Genomic DNA, 15,708 nt, shown 5'->3' on the forward strand with positions numbered 1-15,708 from the left:
ATTCATTGCAATATCGGGGGATTTTAACCATGTCACTCTCACCTCTCACCTGACTGGCTTCACTCAGTATGTTGACTGTCCCACAAGGGAAAATAAGACACTGGATCTGTTGTATGCAAACGTCAAGGAGGCCTACACTGCTTCAGCTCTACCACCACTTGGCAGATAAGATCATAATCTGTTTTTTCTTCAGCCTTCCTACAAGCCCTGTGTACTGAGGCAGGCTGCAACCACCCGCTCCTTCAGGACCTGGACCCTGGAGGCCAGTGAGTGTCTAAAAGACTGTTTTGAGTGAACAGATTGGAATGTCCTGTTGGAGTCACAGGAAAATGATAACAGCAAGGACCCTGAGCCTGATAGAATGGTTGAATGTACCACAGACTACATTAACTTCTGTATTGACACTGTAATACCAGCAAGGACTGTACAATGCTTTCCAAACAACAAACCCTGGATCACCAGTGACATCAAGACCCTCCTCAAACAGAAAAAGGAGGCCTTCAGGGATGGAGACAGGGAGAAGCTCAGGTGTGTGCAACTGAAGAGGAGATTAAAGCAGGAGAAGGAGGACTACAAAAAGAAAGAGAGGAAGCTGCAGCACAACAACACCTGAGAGGTGTGGAAGGGGATGAGGACCATCACTGGCTTTAAAGAGAAGAACAGCCAGGCAACATCAGGAGATGTGGACAAGGCCAATGAGTTCAACCTGTTCTACAACAGGTGTGACACAGCCTCACCTGTTCTCTCTCCCACTGCTTCAGCTGCAGCTTCTCCTACGGCATTTCCTCCAGAACCTGACACTTCAGCTGCAACTCCCTCCACACTGGGGTCAAGTCTCCTGTCCTTAACAGCCGAGGAGGTGAGGGCGGAGCTCAAGAGGCTACACCCTGGAAAGGCAACAGGCCCGGATGGTGTGTGTCCGAGGCTGGTAAAGGGCTGTGTAGCCCAGCTGACTGAGCCTCTCCAGAGGATCTTTAACTTAAGCTTTCAAACAGGGAGGGTTCTGGTCCTGTGGAAAACATCATGTCTTCTTCTGGTACCTAACGTAGGACGAGCGGCTGAGATAAATGACTACAGACCGGTGGCCCTCACATCACACATCATGAAGACCTTGTAGCAGCTGCTTCTCCACCTTCTGAGGCCACAGGTTGATCATGCAATAGACCCCCTACAGTTCACCTACAAAGAACATATTGGAGTGGATGATGCCATCCTTTACATGCTCCACCGGCCCATTCTTACTTGGATGAGCCAGGTGGTTACATGAGGATTATGTTCTTTGATTTCTCAAGTGCATTTAACACCATCCAACCCCCCATCCTTAAAGACAAGCTCGAAGGGATGGGGGTGGATCCCTGCTTGACGTCCTGGATTGTGGATTACCTGACAAGACGACCACAGTACGTCAGGCTGGGTAACTGTGTCTCAGGGACAGTGATGAGCAGCACTGGGGCCTCACAGGGGACTGTTCTGGCTCCGTTCCTGTTCACCCTGTATACGGCCGACTTTAAATCCAACTCTGAATCCTGCCACATCCAGAAATACTCGGATGACACAGCTATTGTTGCGTGTATAAGGAACGGACAGGAAGAGGAGTACAGGGATCTGACGATGGCCTTCAGTGAATGGAGAGACAAGAACTGCCTCCTTCTGAACACCTCCAAAACCAAGGAGATGGTCATGGACTTTCAGAGGTCTAGGCCCACCCTTCAGCCAGTCAAGATTCGAGAGAAGGACATTGAGGTGGTGCACACTTATAAATACCTAGGTGTGCACCTGGACAGTAAACTGGACTGGTCCCTGAACACAGAGACCATCTACCTGAAGGGGCAGAACTGGCTCTTTTTCCTCAGGAGGCTCAGGTCCTTTGACCTCTGCAGTGAAATGGTGCACATGTTTTATCAGTCAGTGGTGGCCAGTGTAACTCTTGAATGCTGCAGTCTGCTGGGGCAGCAGCATGTCTGACATGAACACAGGGAGACTGGATAAGCTGGTCAAAAGGCTGGGTCTGTGCTTGGCAGGAGTCTGGACTCACTCAGGACCGTTGTGAAGAGACGCATGCAATGTAAGATGGAGGCCATCTTGGACAATACCAACCATCCTCTCCACAACATTCTGGCAGGACAGAGAAGCAGTTACAGCAAACATCTCATCTCACTGCGCTGCAGAACAGAGAGGTTCAGGAGATCCTTTGTTCCCACTGCCATCAGGCTATACAACACCTCAGCCAAAGAAAGTGGACTAATCTAATTATTGTTGTTTATTTATTATCAACTGTTTTTATTATTATTGCTATTATCAACTACACTAATGGACACATAAAGTTCCCCTTGGGGATAAATAAAACATCTAACATCACCAAACACATCAGTTAAATACAAAGACTGAGCTGTAATTTCATCTGGATTTACTGAACATGATCACTCACAGAGAAAGTAACAAATAACAGAATACAGCCTGAACATGTGCAGCTTTGTCATCTGCCATGCGGACGCCTCTCTGCCTCCCACTGAACACAGCAGACACAGAGACAGGTGCCTCTCGCCTGCAGTGCAGTACTGATGACTCTCTGGAAAGTAACTTGTCCTAGAGTTGTTGCTAAGCATTTAAAAAGAAAAAAAAGAGTTGCTAAATCTAATGATAAAGTCACTAAGTTGGCAACACTGAAGGAGACATTCAGCTAATACCACGCTTAAGAAATGGTACGGTCCACTGTATGGGTGTCTGAAAATGTATACAAAATTCTTCCAAACATGAATATGAGAAATATATTATAATATTTATAATTAAAGGTAAGAAATATATATAAATATTTCAAACCCCCTGAACTGTTGTTTTTACCTCTTTTGAGGGTTAGGGTTACCTCCTCAATCCCCCCCGTAATTTGAACCCTGATATTCAATCTGTGTGTTGTTTTTCGAGGTTTCAGGTGAAGCTGAAACTTGACACTTCCTGCACACACATAACATTAAAAGCCTTTCAGAAGTTCAGATGGTCTAATCCTTTTCTACACTGGTGGGCTTTTAATATCAGAGCAGGGAAAAAGTATTACACTCTGGTTCTATGTGCATTTTTCTTTTATTAGGACAGACAACATTTGGGCCTTCAAGCCAGCAAGCTCTCAAGTCAGTGTCCAGTGATCAGCATCTCACCACAGCCCTTGTGTGTGCTACCTTCCCATTATAGGCAGGGTCGAATTATGGGTTGCAGGGTCTGACCCCACTGATTAAGGTTTGGACACCCCCAAACAAGTGGTATAGCAACAGTTTGCTTGGGTTGAAACATTAATACAATGGTCTTACCTGTAATTGTAAGTTGTAAATATTACAAAATATTTCCCATACTTATGCCTGGAAGAACGTTAATCTTCTGCAATTTTCTGAGATTCAGTTAAAGTTTGTGCTGCGTCTAAAGTCAAAACCAGGAGAGATCAAATCTGCTCCCATCCTTTAATAGATTCCCAGCCAGCCTCCTTAGTGTCCATTTGCCTGCAGTCATAAAGGGCGACATAAATAAAAAGAACCAACAGAATAATGGCAAATCAGATCTGACTGCCCAGAATACACAGCTCTCTCCTTGGCTTGTGTCCAGAGCATTCAGCCATGGCGGGTCAGCTCGGGCTGCTGCTGGGGCCAGGAAGATGGTTTCTTTAATTTTTTTTTTTTTTTTTCGGGGGCAACAAGGTAAACTCCAAAGGTGGAGGACCTTCCATTCCTCCATGAAGACAGCATCTTTCAGTGACACCACAATACAAGGCCAAATTGACAGTCATTTCCCATGAGGCCGTGCAAAGGCACATGTCCTGGAGCATGCCTGTGTCAGCACAGTCAGCATTCTGTGCAAGTGGGTGGGTGGGGTTGGGGGTGTTACTGCTGTGAAGTGAGACTGGCATGCATCGCCCCGCTAACTCTGAGCACAGAGATTCAGAACTTGCCATTGGATAAAAGAAAGAGAGACAAAAGAGGGAGAAAACGAAGAGCAAGGAAGGATGCTCACCCTCCGTAAGCTGGGATGTGGGGGGGTGGGGCAGCTGCCCTGAATGTGTTGTACACGGTCCGTCCTCGACCCCGTAGGTGGGCTCCTCTGTACGCTGCTGCTGCACTGGCTGCTGGGTAGGGAAAACCTGGGACTGGGAGACAGAGAACTGGAATTACTGAACAACTTCTGTGTTGTCACAAAATCCCCAAAATAAGAACACAAATTATCTGCAGCTTATTTAAGTCGTGTTCAGCTCTACACCTTTAGACAACATTAGCATTTGAGTCCTGGAGAGAATGTGTAAAGTGTTCTGCTGTTTCCACTTCACACAAAAAAAGTGAAGAGAAAGAAAGAATAAAGAGACAGTGGCAGCAGAGTGGAGCTATTGCAGTGGTATTGTTAATAACTTATCATTAATCTTAATGGGGGGCGACTGACACAAAGCTTAATTTGAGAGCCGGGGTGAGTGAAGGTTGAGAAGGAGATCGAGGTGCCATTTCCAACCCTAATTATACATCTCTTCCAAAAGGAGATCTAATAAAATGCTAATAGAAACAGTGAATCATTCATTGACCTGATGAAAAATGGAAGGTTTGAGCCAAAGGATAAGAGTTTCTCAAAGAGAGACAAGGAGAGGAGTGAGGCTGGTAATTGTTCCTATTCATCTTTTGTCACCTTGATTTTAGGGCCGAGTGGCCCACAACCCTTAAAGTCACACTGACGTTCCTCCACTCTGCTGCTGATACGGACTAAATGAAAAGGTGCTTGGTGTATACACATAGAGGGTGAGGACATAAGGATACTGAACAATGCTGCACTGACATGTTAGTGCATGTGGTTATATGTGGTAAGGATAAGCAGCACTAAACAGTCAAACTGGGTTGTTGCTGAAAATGGATGCACTGACGTTTGTGTGGGAGTGAGCCCTCCTCAACCTTTGAAAACCTTCCTGATGAATTGCATTGAAATGGTCCTGACACTGTATTGGGCCCATGGCTTCAGTATGTATGTCCAGCTCCCATGTTATATTCAACAATGGATGGTTCCACCTCAGTTACCCTGGAGCATGTGCTGGCAGCAAAAAAGATGCCAAAGATTCACAACTGCTCTGAGGCCAGGAGGCTGCAGCTGAGAGTGAGTGAAAGTGAAGATGCTGCAACTAAACTTTCTGCTGTGGCAAAAGAAGTCACTGAAGTTCACAGAACTCACTGTCATGTTGATGAAACCAGTTTGTGACATGGAGCATGATCCTGCTGGAAGGAGCCATTAGAAGATGGTGAACTGTGGCCATGAAGGATGAACATGGTCAGCAACAATACTCAGACTGTGACAATCAGACCATGATTGATTGGTGTTAAGAGGAAAACATTCCCCACACCATCACACCACCACCACCACCAAGTCTGGTTCAAGTCTGGCCTGTGGCATCTCTCTCTCTCTCTCTCTCTCTCTCTCTCTCTCTCTCTCTCTCTGGCATAAGCCTGAAAAAATAACTTAAAAAAGAGAGTTATTGTGTCTGTTTCAACTTTCTCTCTGAGTGATCATGTTACAGTAAATCCAGCTGAAATCACAGCTCAGTCTTTGTCTTTCATTGATGTGTTTGGTGATTTTGTCAGAGGACGTCGCAGTTATAAAATCGTGATTTGACCAGAGGCGGTCCAGACATGTACTAGGTTTAGACCTAGTCTTGTTTTAATATTTTAATGACTTAATGTGGACATAGTCTTAATCTGCTGTTCTATCAAAACCTCTGAACCAATCAACCACAAGAGGACGTCCTAGCATCTGCCCTGATTGGCTGTAAGAGCCTGTTAATAACATAATAGCAGAAATTACTAAAAAGCTTGTACAGTCACAAACACAAACACACAAGCACACACACACACACACACACACACACACACACACACACACACACACACACACACACACACACACACACACACACACATACACACACATGCCCCAATGGCATTTTGGGTACTTGAAAGGTGAGACAAAGGTAAATCAATACAAAGCCATTTTGTAATTAAAAGAACGTGGGGGTGAATTAGACAAACGACTGTCTGGAGAAATTGAAAATATTGATTTTAATTTACAAAATATATTTCATACCTTTTAATGTCCTTGCAGAAATGGACAATTAGATTTCCTTCTCTCTTGTCCTTTACTTTCCTTCACTCTTCCTCTGCCACACTTCTATCTGTCTTTGTTCCTCTTATCACAAAATCCAGGTATTTTTCAACTTAATGGCCATGGTTAATGACAGGGTGGGGGCTGGGTGGTGATGGTTAAGGGTTGGGGGGGTGAACGCTGCAGACAGCTTGTGGGTGGGGGGGGGGTGCTGCAGGATGTATGTTTGTTTTGCAGCAAAAATGACGGATTGTGTTGTTGTGTTTGTGCCACTCAGCACTGTTCTCAGGCTGTATACAGACATTGCCTGGTTGCATGTTGCTTGGAAGGTAAGCTGAGGAGGAAGGGGTGACAAAGGTTAAAATGAAAAGGAGAAGGACGAAATAAAGATGTCGGGGAGAAAAAAAATTGAAGAACAGGTAGAATGAGGAGGTGGAAGATAAGGACAGAGAAGATGGTGACGGATGGAGAAGGGCATGTCCTCTTACCTGCATAGAATTCGGGGCTGTAGACAGCGCTGACCACTGGATTTAACTTCCAGCCTGAAATAAGACACAGAAGAAGACACAGACAGTCAGGAGGAGAGAGACAGGAAGGGGATCAGTGTTTTATTATCTACCTGGACATGTATTCATATATTAAGAACACATTAACATTTAATTAACAGACTTAGTTTTGAGAGTATTCCCCCGATATATATTGTCTATATTATAGACATATATAAAATGTAAATATAAAATTGTTTGATACAAACTATATTCATATACAGCTCATTTTCAGATGTGTAATATATGTACATATATTGAATTTCCATATATGAAATATATGTACATATAAAATAAAAGCACATGCGTGATTATTATATGTGAAACCTATTAGTAATTGGAACATTTTCATATATTGACATATAGGTGATACAAATATGTATGGGTTATATTGCAGACATATGTTACAGAAATATATATTCATCCCAAAGCCTCTCAGTTGATATATTATAAAATGGGAAAATGTGAAGACAGACATGTTTAAGATTCATGAAAATTAATATGAAAAAAAATGTATATGTATGTTATTCTAGTAAAATTGAATAGGCCTATATAATTCAAATAGAAGTATGTTGTGTTGTGTTCTCTGCTTCTGCCCTGCTGCACAGAGAGACCTGACCTGCAGAGGCCCAGAGAGAGAGCTGAATTTCAGGCAGATGATCTTTAGATATTTTAACGATTTGCTAAAAATGGACGATACTGCTTCATGTTGTTGTTTGGTACGACGGAGTATTAGGAATACAATTCTAAAATTTCGAGAATACAGTCAGAATATTATAAGAACAATATTTGAAATCTTACAAGAATAAAGGTCAAAATATAATGAGAATAAATTTTAGGTCACCTGTTGTTTTAGAGGGGAAATATCAGAAGCTTTAAAATGTGGAGCATGGAGCGTCCTGTGAAGTTCTACTTTAGCTGGTTTCACAAATAAGGAGATACTTCATGTTCAGGCTTCAGGCTCATCATCATTATCATCAGTATCAGGACATTGAAAAGATTGTGAAGAAACTGAGGCTATTCTGTTATTAGGCAGACAAACAGCAGCTGACACTGACTGTCCTTTCACCTGTTTAATTAGTAGGTGTAATATTCCGACAATTTATGTTTATTATCTCTCAGAATTTTACATTTTTAATTCTGGTAATATTACGACTTTTTCCTTATAAATATTATGACTTTATTCTGGTAAAATTACAACTTTTTTCTCGTAATATTATGACTTTATTCTCAAAATGTCTTTTTTTTCCTCAAAATCTAAGACTCCATCGTAGTTTGGAGACATTTTGGACACTTAGATATCCACCTCTTCATTCGCTGTATGATTCTCTCATGTTATGGTAGGTAGTAACTTATTTATAAACATTTCTGCCATTAGCACCAAGAAATGATCTGTTAAAAAAAAAATAGTAATAATAATAATTGTAATTATTTATTATCTAGTATTTCTTACAATACTGAGAAGCACATCTTAGCCACTTTATAAAGGTTTTGGATTTGGTTTACCACAAAAAATAAGCCTAGTCAGGCTGCTTACTGATTGTTCTGTAAGGCCCCAGTACTTTTACACATCAACCTGAAATTTGGTACACTTATGGACAGGACATATGGGAAGAATCATAATTTATATTTGAGCAAGTTCACTGACAAAAAAATTATTCTTTTGTATGTGAATGACTGTCTTATATATCTTATGAGATAGATAAATGCAGTGATGTATGCGTATACATTTAATTGTACATGTGTCTTCTTCACTTCAAGCTGTTTACATGAAAAGGTGGTTTGTAAAATAGGCCCAAAACTGCTACAGCAGAAAAGGGGTTAAACTTCAACAAGACCAAGAGGCTGCCACCATGCTAGCAGCCTTGTGTCACTGTATTGAGGTTCGGGCTAAATGCTAATGCTAGCATGGCAACATACTCACGAAGACAATTCTAACATGCATACCTTAAGCAGGTATAATGGTTAGCATGTACAGGTTCAAGACCTTAGTTTAGCGAGTTAGCATGTTAAAATGTGCTAATTAGCAATAAACACAAATTAGATGGCGATGTAAGTGTTAGAAGGTATTAGAATGGAAATTAGAGATTTTCACCTGATGATGACACTACATCAAAAGCTAAAGGTTCATCAGAGTTATTAGTGTTGGTCCTGAGGGGAACATGAACATCTGAAACAAACTTCATGGCAAACAAACAAATATTTGTTGAGACAGTTCACTCCAAATCTTTAATGTGAACCAAGTGTTGGTGCCAGAGGAAAAGTAAGGGAATCACCAAAGTTATTAAGATACATCATCTGGAGACCATGAATGTACGACTCATCCTTATTGACATTTTTGTGTGTCTTGTAACATGTCTCTTGACTCTTGCACAGAAAGGTGTCATTTTGTAATCCTGTATCCAAAGCTCTTAGGGGCTATATTTTTTTTTTTTTCCAAATTAGTGGAATAGGCGTCAATGAGCACATCTACAGATGTTTTTGAATTACCGAAGAACTCTGAGATGTGGACGGGCTGGAACTAGAATGCAGGAAATTAAAATCCAGGCTGTGATGTCACAAATGCAACAGCCAAGTTTTACTGTGGTCTATGGGTGTGTATAGGCCTGAAATCCACAGCTGGAAGCTTTTATTTGTAATTCAGACATACAGTACTTACAGTACTTTTACTTCCTAGGAAGATGACATTGAATCGAATTAGAGTTAATGAGCTTTTTAGACACCAATCAAAAGAAAAGGACACTTAAATGTCAAAGTGAAAACAGACTTTGATTAAGTTTAAATTAATTGTAAATCTAAAATATAAAATAGCTGTTTGCTTAAGTCAGTACTTAGTAGCACCTTTGACAGCAGCTGCAGCCTTGATAGTGGATCTGTCTCTATTAGCTCTGTACATCTGGACACCACAAGTCCTCCAAATTCTTCTTCACAGCTCTGTCAGGTTGCATGGGGATCGCAGGTGAACAGCTGTTTTCAAGTCCAGCCGCAGACTCTCAATAGATATAGAGTCTGACTCACCGACTCCAGAACATTACCGACCTGGGACTATCCAGCGTAATTCATTCATTTAATTCATTGAAGCAATCATCTCCCCGGTATTCCTCAAACTATCTGTCTTCAACCACGTTCTAGTGTCAAAATGTCAAAAGTGATAATAAAAACTGTTATCTTTCTTAATCCTGGGATGCTGGCTTGAAGTGATGCTGGGTAATGTTGTGTTTGTGTTGTGTCATGACGCTGCAGGCACTGTTGTCACTTTAACACAGATACAATGACATCTACATTAGCGTCCTGTCACCTGGGTGTTGGGTTTGGTACAAAGCTGCATTTTCTGTGATATCGGCGAGTTTTGACAACAGCAGCTCTGGAGATCCAGACGTGTCTCACCCGATGATACTGATGATGAAGAGTTTCTGTGCCGTTCACGAATCAGATCATTTATAAGCAGAGTTAGAGCAAGAGAATGACGACGTTAGCTTTGAATGAGCTCTGAGCGGGGCGATGATCAGGATATCGTCCAGATAACTGTCCCAAGACGTTAGGAGTGATGAGGGAACCCTATTTAGTTACCTCAACCACTTTGACCTCGCTGCTGTACATTAGCAAATAGTTTTCCATGACAAATTTCCAACTTGAGAAGCCAGACAAATCTCTCTCCTGGAAAACCACATTAATCAGCTGCTGTAGCCCTGGATGGAGAACAGGAAAGACGAGGAGCCGCGACTTCCAAAAGCTGACGAACTCTTCTAAAAGGCTTACATTTGTCCTGAGACAGAACCGCTTCTGTACTCACGCATAGAACTCATATCCCATAATACATGTTACTGACTTGACTCCTTCTCTCTCTCATAATTTTGTGTTTTCTTCTAATTCTTTCTACCGCAGAGCTGTAGAGTCTGGATCTGTGATTGCTATGTTATGATGATGAACACCGCAAATGGCGTTTTATTTGATGGCCAAAAAACCTCAGAGTTGCTCCCGTCGAAGCTTCTCTCAGCTGACTCGAGAGTCTCCCATGTGTACATGTGTACACGGGGCCACAGACCCTTGCACATGGGTACAAGGGTCTGTCCGTGCGAATTAGCGAGTGTATCTAAATAGGTATGGCTCATCCTGGTGTGTGCCTGTGATTGGTGGGCAGCATTGACACAGCTGATTGGCTCCTGTCAGATTTTTCTCCAAATATAAGGAACCAAGATGTTGTAGCCACACTATTGCTGCCTCTCTGTAACTTTTGGCATGTGTAGGGTGTTTGAGAGTTGGTAGGGGTGGACCGCCTTTTTCTTTTGACCTCCTGGTTTTGTTAGTTAAGAAGATTGGTTTTAGGTATATTTGGGCAGGTTATGTTGCTGTTTTGTTTCTAGATAGATTTGTTTTGTTTGTTATTTTGGCCTTTGTCCACCCTGAGGCTGGAATACACTCTCCTCCCGTTGGAAACACTTCGCTCGGAATGATCTGCCCGAGGAAACCAGGTCAGCGGAGTAACCTCTTTTAAGACTCTTCTTAAAACATCCTTTTATCTGAGAGCTTTTGCTGGTTTTATTTTTATAAAGTTACTATCTATTAGTTTTTATACACCTGATTGACTGAATTGTTTTATCTGTTTTTCTTCTCTTTGAAATCTATTGATTTAATGGATTTTATTTTTCACTTTCTTTGTCAAGCACTTTGTAATGTAGCTTTTGAAAAGTGCGGTATAAAAAAAGATTGTTATTATTATTAAGTAATAAATCGGTTCACAAATCGGTTAACAGTCTAGAAATGTGTCCCTGTGGCTACTCGGGACATGGGGAGGATGGGGTACTCCAGCTGTGTTTTTGACACCCCTAGATGGGACATAACATGAGTGGGTGGCTCTTCCAGGATCTTTTCTTGCTTCAGTTGACGGTAAGCTTGAGTGTTCTTTTCTGGTTGGCAGTTTTTCTTTGTTTTGGGGAAAATGTGATGTATTTCTTACTGGAGTAATATGTGGCCAAACCCCTGTTTAAACTGTTGCTGGAGTTATTACCTCCTCAGACTTTTTTCCCTTCTCCATGAACCTTGGAAGTAAGAAAGCCAGAGTCCCCTACTCTGCTTTAACAGGACTGCAAGAGATGTTCAGTCACTTGGAAACATTCTTGTTTCCATCCCCTGACTCAAGCTTCTTGGCAAGGTCGCTTGGGATGTCTCTTCATCTTCATGGTGGAGGATAATAACTCACCAAAAGTTTGACCTTCCAGATACAGCTGTATTTTAACTAGAGACGCAGGCTATTATGTGATTTCTAAAACCCTTTGGCTGCGCCAGTGATGATTTTGGTGAACACAAACATGTCTGTTGTGATCTAGATCAGTGTAGGGATGATTTCACTTTGACATTAAAGGACCTTTTTTTGTTGATCAGTGTTAAGATCGTTCCCTCAGGGGTTGAATATGTTGTATAGGCGCTGTAAACATTGACTTACCATTTGCATATGGGTTGACAGTCTTCTTATTTGTCATTACTCGGGCTGTTGCATTGTTGACCTACAGCAGGTGAAGAGAGAGCTCCATAAGTGATGATATATATGCGTCCGTAGTAAGAGCTGTATACTTGTTAGAGTAAATCTGCATGCAACGTTTCCTGATGTTGTAAACAAAGAAAGCAGTACACTGTGTCATGGCAAACACCCATGTCACTTATGTGTTTTCAAAATTGCATTCAGAAGCACTTAAAAACACATCCAAAACAAATCCGTTTTCTTTCTCATTTGCATATTTACTATCTTATGACGTTTTCCAGCATGCTCTCCCCAGGTCTAGTGACATTTCAGTAACATACGGACAAAAGTAAAGAAACAACAGATGCACTTGGCAAAATGATGTTTTGTAAATGTACAGATGCATGCGGTGGGGAGGAAAAGGAGGAGGAAAAAACAGACAAAGAAAAATGTCAGTGGAGTTAGGGGAGAAGAGAAAATGTTGGGAGCATTATGCAACATCCAGTCGACCTTAAAACGTGAGAAGAACTGTTGTGACGAAAGCAACACAAAGCATTCACACTCAGACAACAGCCTCTCGAATTCATCGCAAGAATAAATCGTAAGATCAAAAAACAACCAAAGAACATAGATGTACTGAAATAAACCAACCAAGTCAATCAATCAACCAGTCAAATCATTCCAAATCCAAACAACAGCTAATAGGGTAAATCAAAAATAAGGGTGCATCGTCCTCCAAAGTAAAAGAAAACAAATAAATAAATGGGTTTCCAACAGTCTCAGATGTGCAAACGAATTCATATCTCAGTCAGTATCGCTCGCACACGCAGCTTCAGGAGAACACTTAGTGAATGGACACTCACGCCGACACGCAAGAAAATATGTATGTCAATATACAGCATCAACTCAACCACAATTCAAAAAGAAATGTCACGTGAGTTTTAGCGTTGCAAACGTTCCAAAGAGAGAGGAAGAGTGAGAGGAAATGCTGGCAGAATGGCTTGCTCGCCCACACTTACCATTCCCAAACCTTTTGGCCCCTCCCACTTGTTTGTGTACTGTTACCGTTGTAACTGTGTTGGATGGGGGCCCTAAACAAGCTACCGTTGGAAGGATGGTGGGGGAGGAGGGGATGAGAAAGGAATAAGCAGCATCTTACTCAGGTGGCCAAGAAAACTTTGCAATCATTCCACTGCACAAACTCTTTCTTTCAGCTCTCTCTGTACAAGCAGTCAGCTACTCTCTTAAAGCATAACTCCGACCATTTTGTCCAGACAAGCTGTCATCATCCATGACTGGACCGAAACCCTCTTCGCTATGGAGTTGACTACATGTTGACTAATTGTTATTTTTTTCCTAACACATAGTTTCATTGATCTGTAATGAAACACAAAAAGATGTAAATGAATGTTATCGAAAGTTCATTTTATGCAGTTTTGATGCTACCAGGGCCGTAGCTTACTGTCCCTACCGCACTATTTCCTGTGCCTCGCTACCTTAAATTGTGCAAAATCCTGCAGCTGTCAGATCGTAGTGTTAATTCAGTAGGGAAGCAGGAAGCTGGGCAGATGAACTGATGGTGATGAGGGTTGAGCTTGGGTTTCAGGGTTTGAAAAAGCCAGGGGAGAAAAGATTCCAAAACTAAACTTGTTAGATTAGAAGAAGGTAGATTAGATAACATGATTGAACTTTAATTAATAAAGTTTTTGTTATTGTAAATGCAAAGGCACTCAGCTTGTTATTGAAAAAAACAAGGCAGAATTTAGATGGTTTAATGGTTTTGTAGATTCCAGAAATAAGGCTGGATGGCTTCTCCCTGTTTCACTTCCAGAGAACGGATCTTGCATTAGGACTTTGAGGAACCTTTGATCTGATAGTTTGTTCAATACAGCATGCATTCATTACATTTGCCCTGTTTTTCTGAATTAACGAGATTGTTATCTAAGAATTACGAGCCTCTGGAATTCCCAATTTGGATGGGATTAACATTACAGTGGGAGGTGGGTGATAAAATATTCCCTGTGGTCTCTGGTAATTTAGCCCGACTCACCCACCCACCCACCCACCCGCCAGAAGGGATTTTAAACTTGAGTTTACTTGTTTATCTGCAATGTCCATTGCCATAAACGTCCATTGCAAATAATGATCCGCTAAACAATAAATCCACTTCAATCGTAGATAAAAGTTACTCAGAACTTGCCTGAGAATCGTCACATTTTTAAGTTTTCTTCAGTATCACACTGATGTAGTGATAATTGCCAGTACATCCATGGGTATGGTGCTCTGTTATAACACAGGTCTGTTTCAACACTGGTCTGAATGCCTTCTAAATGATGCTGCTGCGAGTGGTCTAGTTATGTTTCCTTTGCAGCAGAAGAGCTCGTCTGTACCGTTCTGACTGGCAGCTTGACATAGGAAAGGCAGAGATGCAAACTGTGTCGTGACGTGGTTTTCATGGCCGTCACAGACAGCAAAGGCTGAACCAAAATGAGACGGTCTGGCCTTACCGTTACGTCACCAAGCACCACTCCTAACTTGAGGTTTTAAGGTCCTTGGTTTTAAGAGTTGTACTATTAGCTGTTCAACTGAGCTGAAGCCCAACACTTATATTTAACAGTATAATCCTCAGGCTCTCTGTCGGTGTTGTTTGCTGCCATATTATTTTCATTACTTGTGTGCAAAGAATCTTGGGATAGTTGGGGCCACAAACGATTCATCTGTTGGAGCCTTTGTTGCTCAGGAAAATATGGATACATTTCCTGGGGGCACATTTGACTGAGCCTTTGAAATGGGACAGCCTAGTCGCGCCATTGTGACTCAATCAGTCTTCGAATGCAGCCTCTGAAGGATGCGGCCCCTGAATTAGGATACAGCAGTAATCTGGCCTTTTCAAGTGTGGTTCTGTCTGATCCAAAAGCTTTCAGTTTGACCTGCCTGCTGGCGTGTCATCACACCTTGCATTATTGTGTTTCTTTCTGATCCAGACACAGATCACATATTAATACCAGGTGCATGGCTGTAAAAGAGCCTGAGATCAGAGTAACGGCTAACATTGTAAAAAGGAAACAAGCGTTCCAGTTGGTTGCTATTAAAGGGTAAAGGGTGTTGGTAGGTAGACAAGCCAGTGTGTCAAGGTGTATGGACAACTCAGAAAAGGGAACAAGGACAAGAGGAGCATGGATTCCAGCAATGAGAGGATGAGTGGTATGTAGCATGGTGAGTGTGGTCAACCATGCCTTTTGGAAATGTTGTTCACTGTCTTGTCGACGTGAATCTGAACTGCAAAAAAAATAGTTGGAAAATGTGCTTGTTTCAGTCAATTCGTCAAGGAAAACTAATATGTAAAGAGGAAATGGAAGCTGCCATTATGCCAATGTTATGGAGTATTGGGTGGTTGGGAGGCCTTAATGAATAGAACCTTTAAAGTGTGACACTGGAGAATTTTAGTGCATTTACTGGTGCCATGGGTGGGAATGAAAGGAAAGCTACTTGGACTAAACCTTGGAGTCAAGTAGGTCCCTTTGCCTTGATGAAGCTTATTCCTGCAGAATATGAGTCAGAGTAGAAGCCTGTACTCTCTCGTGTCAAGTGTGA

General features: G+C 41.9%; 1 protein-coding gene across 15 annotated transcripts in view; it reads right to left on the bottom strand.

Annotated features, from left to right (window-relative positions):
- rbfox1 (RNA binding fox-1 homolog 1) overlaps positions 1 to 15,708 on the bottom strand; it is a 342,107-nt gene that overhangs the window by 40,999 nt on the left and 285,400 nt on the right. For all 15 annotated transcript variants that reach the window (XR_008830032.1, XR_008830031.1, XR_008830029.1 and 12 more), the window contains 3 exons: positions 12,100 to 12,160; positions 6,600 to 6,653; positions 3,997 to 4,129 (listed from right to left, as the gene is read on the bottom strand). Coding sequence is in view for 11 of the 15 variants with exons in the window: in XM_056400638.1 (XP_056256613.1) it covers positions 3,997 to 4,129; positions 6,600 to 6,653; positions 12,100 to 12,160 (248 nt within the window). In the remaining 4 variants the exon portion in view is untranslated. The remainder of the gene's footprint in view (positions 1 to 3,996; positions 4,130 to 6,599; positions 6,654 to 12,099; positions 12,161 to 15,708) is intronic.

This window comes from Seriola aureovittata, chromosome 17 (genome assembly GCF_021018895.1).
Source record: "Seriola aureovittata isolate HTS-2021-v1 ecotype China chromosome 17, ASM2101889v1, whole genome shotgun sequence".
NCBI classification, from domain to species: domain Eukaryota; kingdom Metazoa; phylum Chordata; class Actinopteri; order Carangiformes; family Carangidae; genus Seriola; species Seriola aureovittata.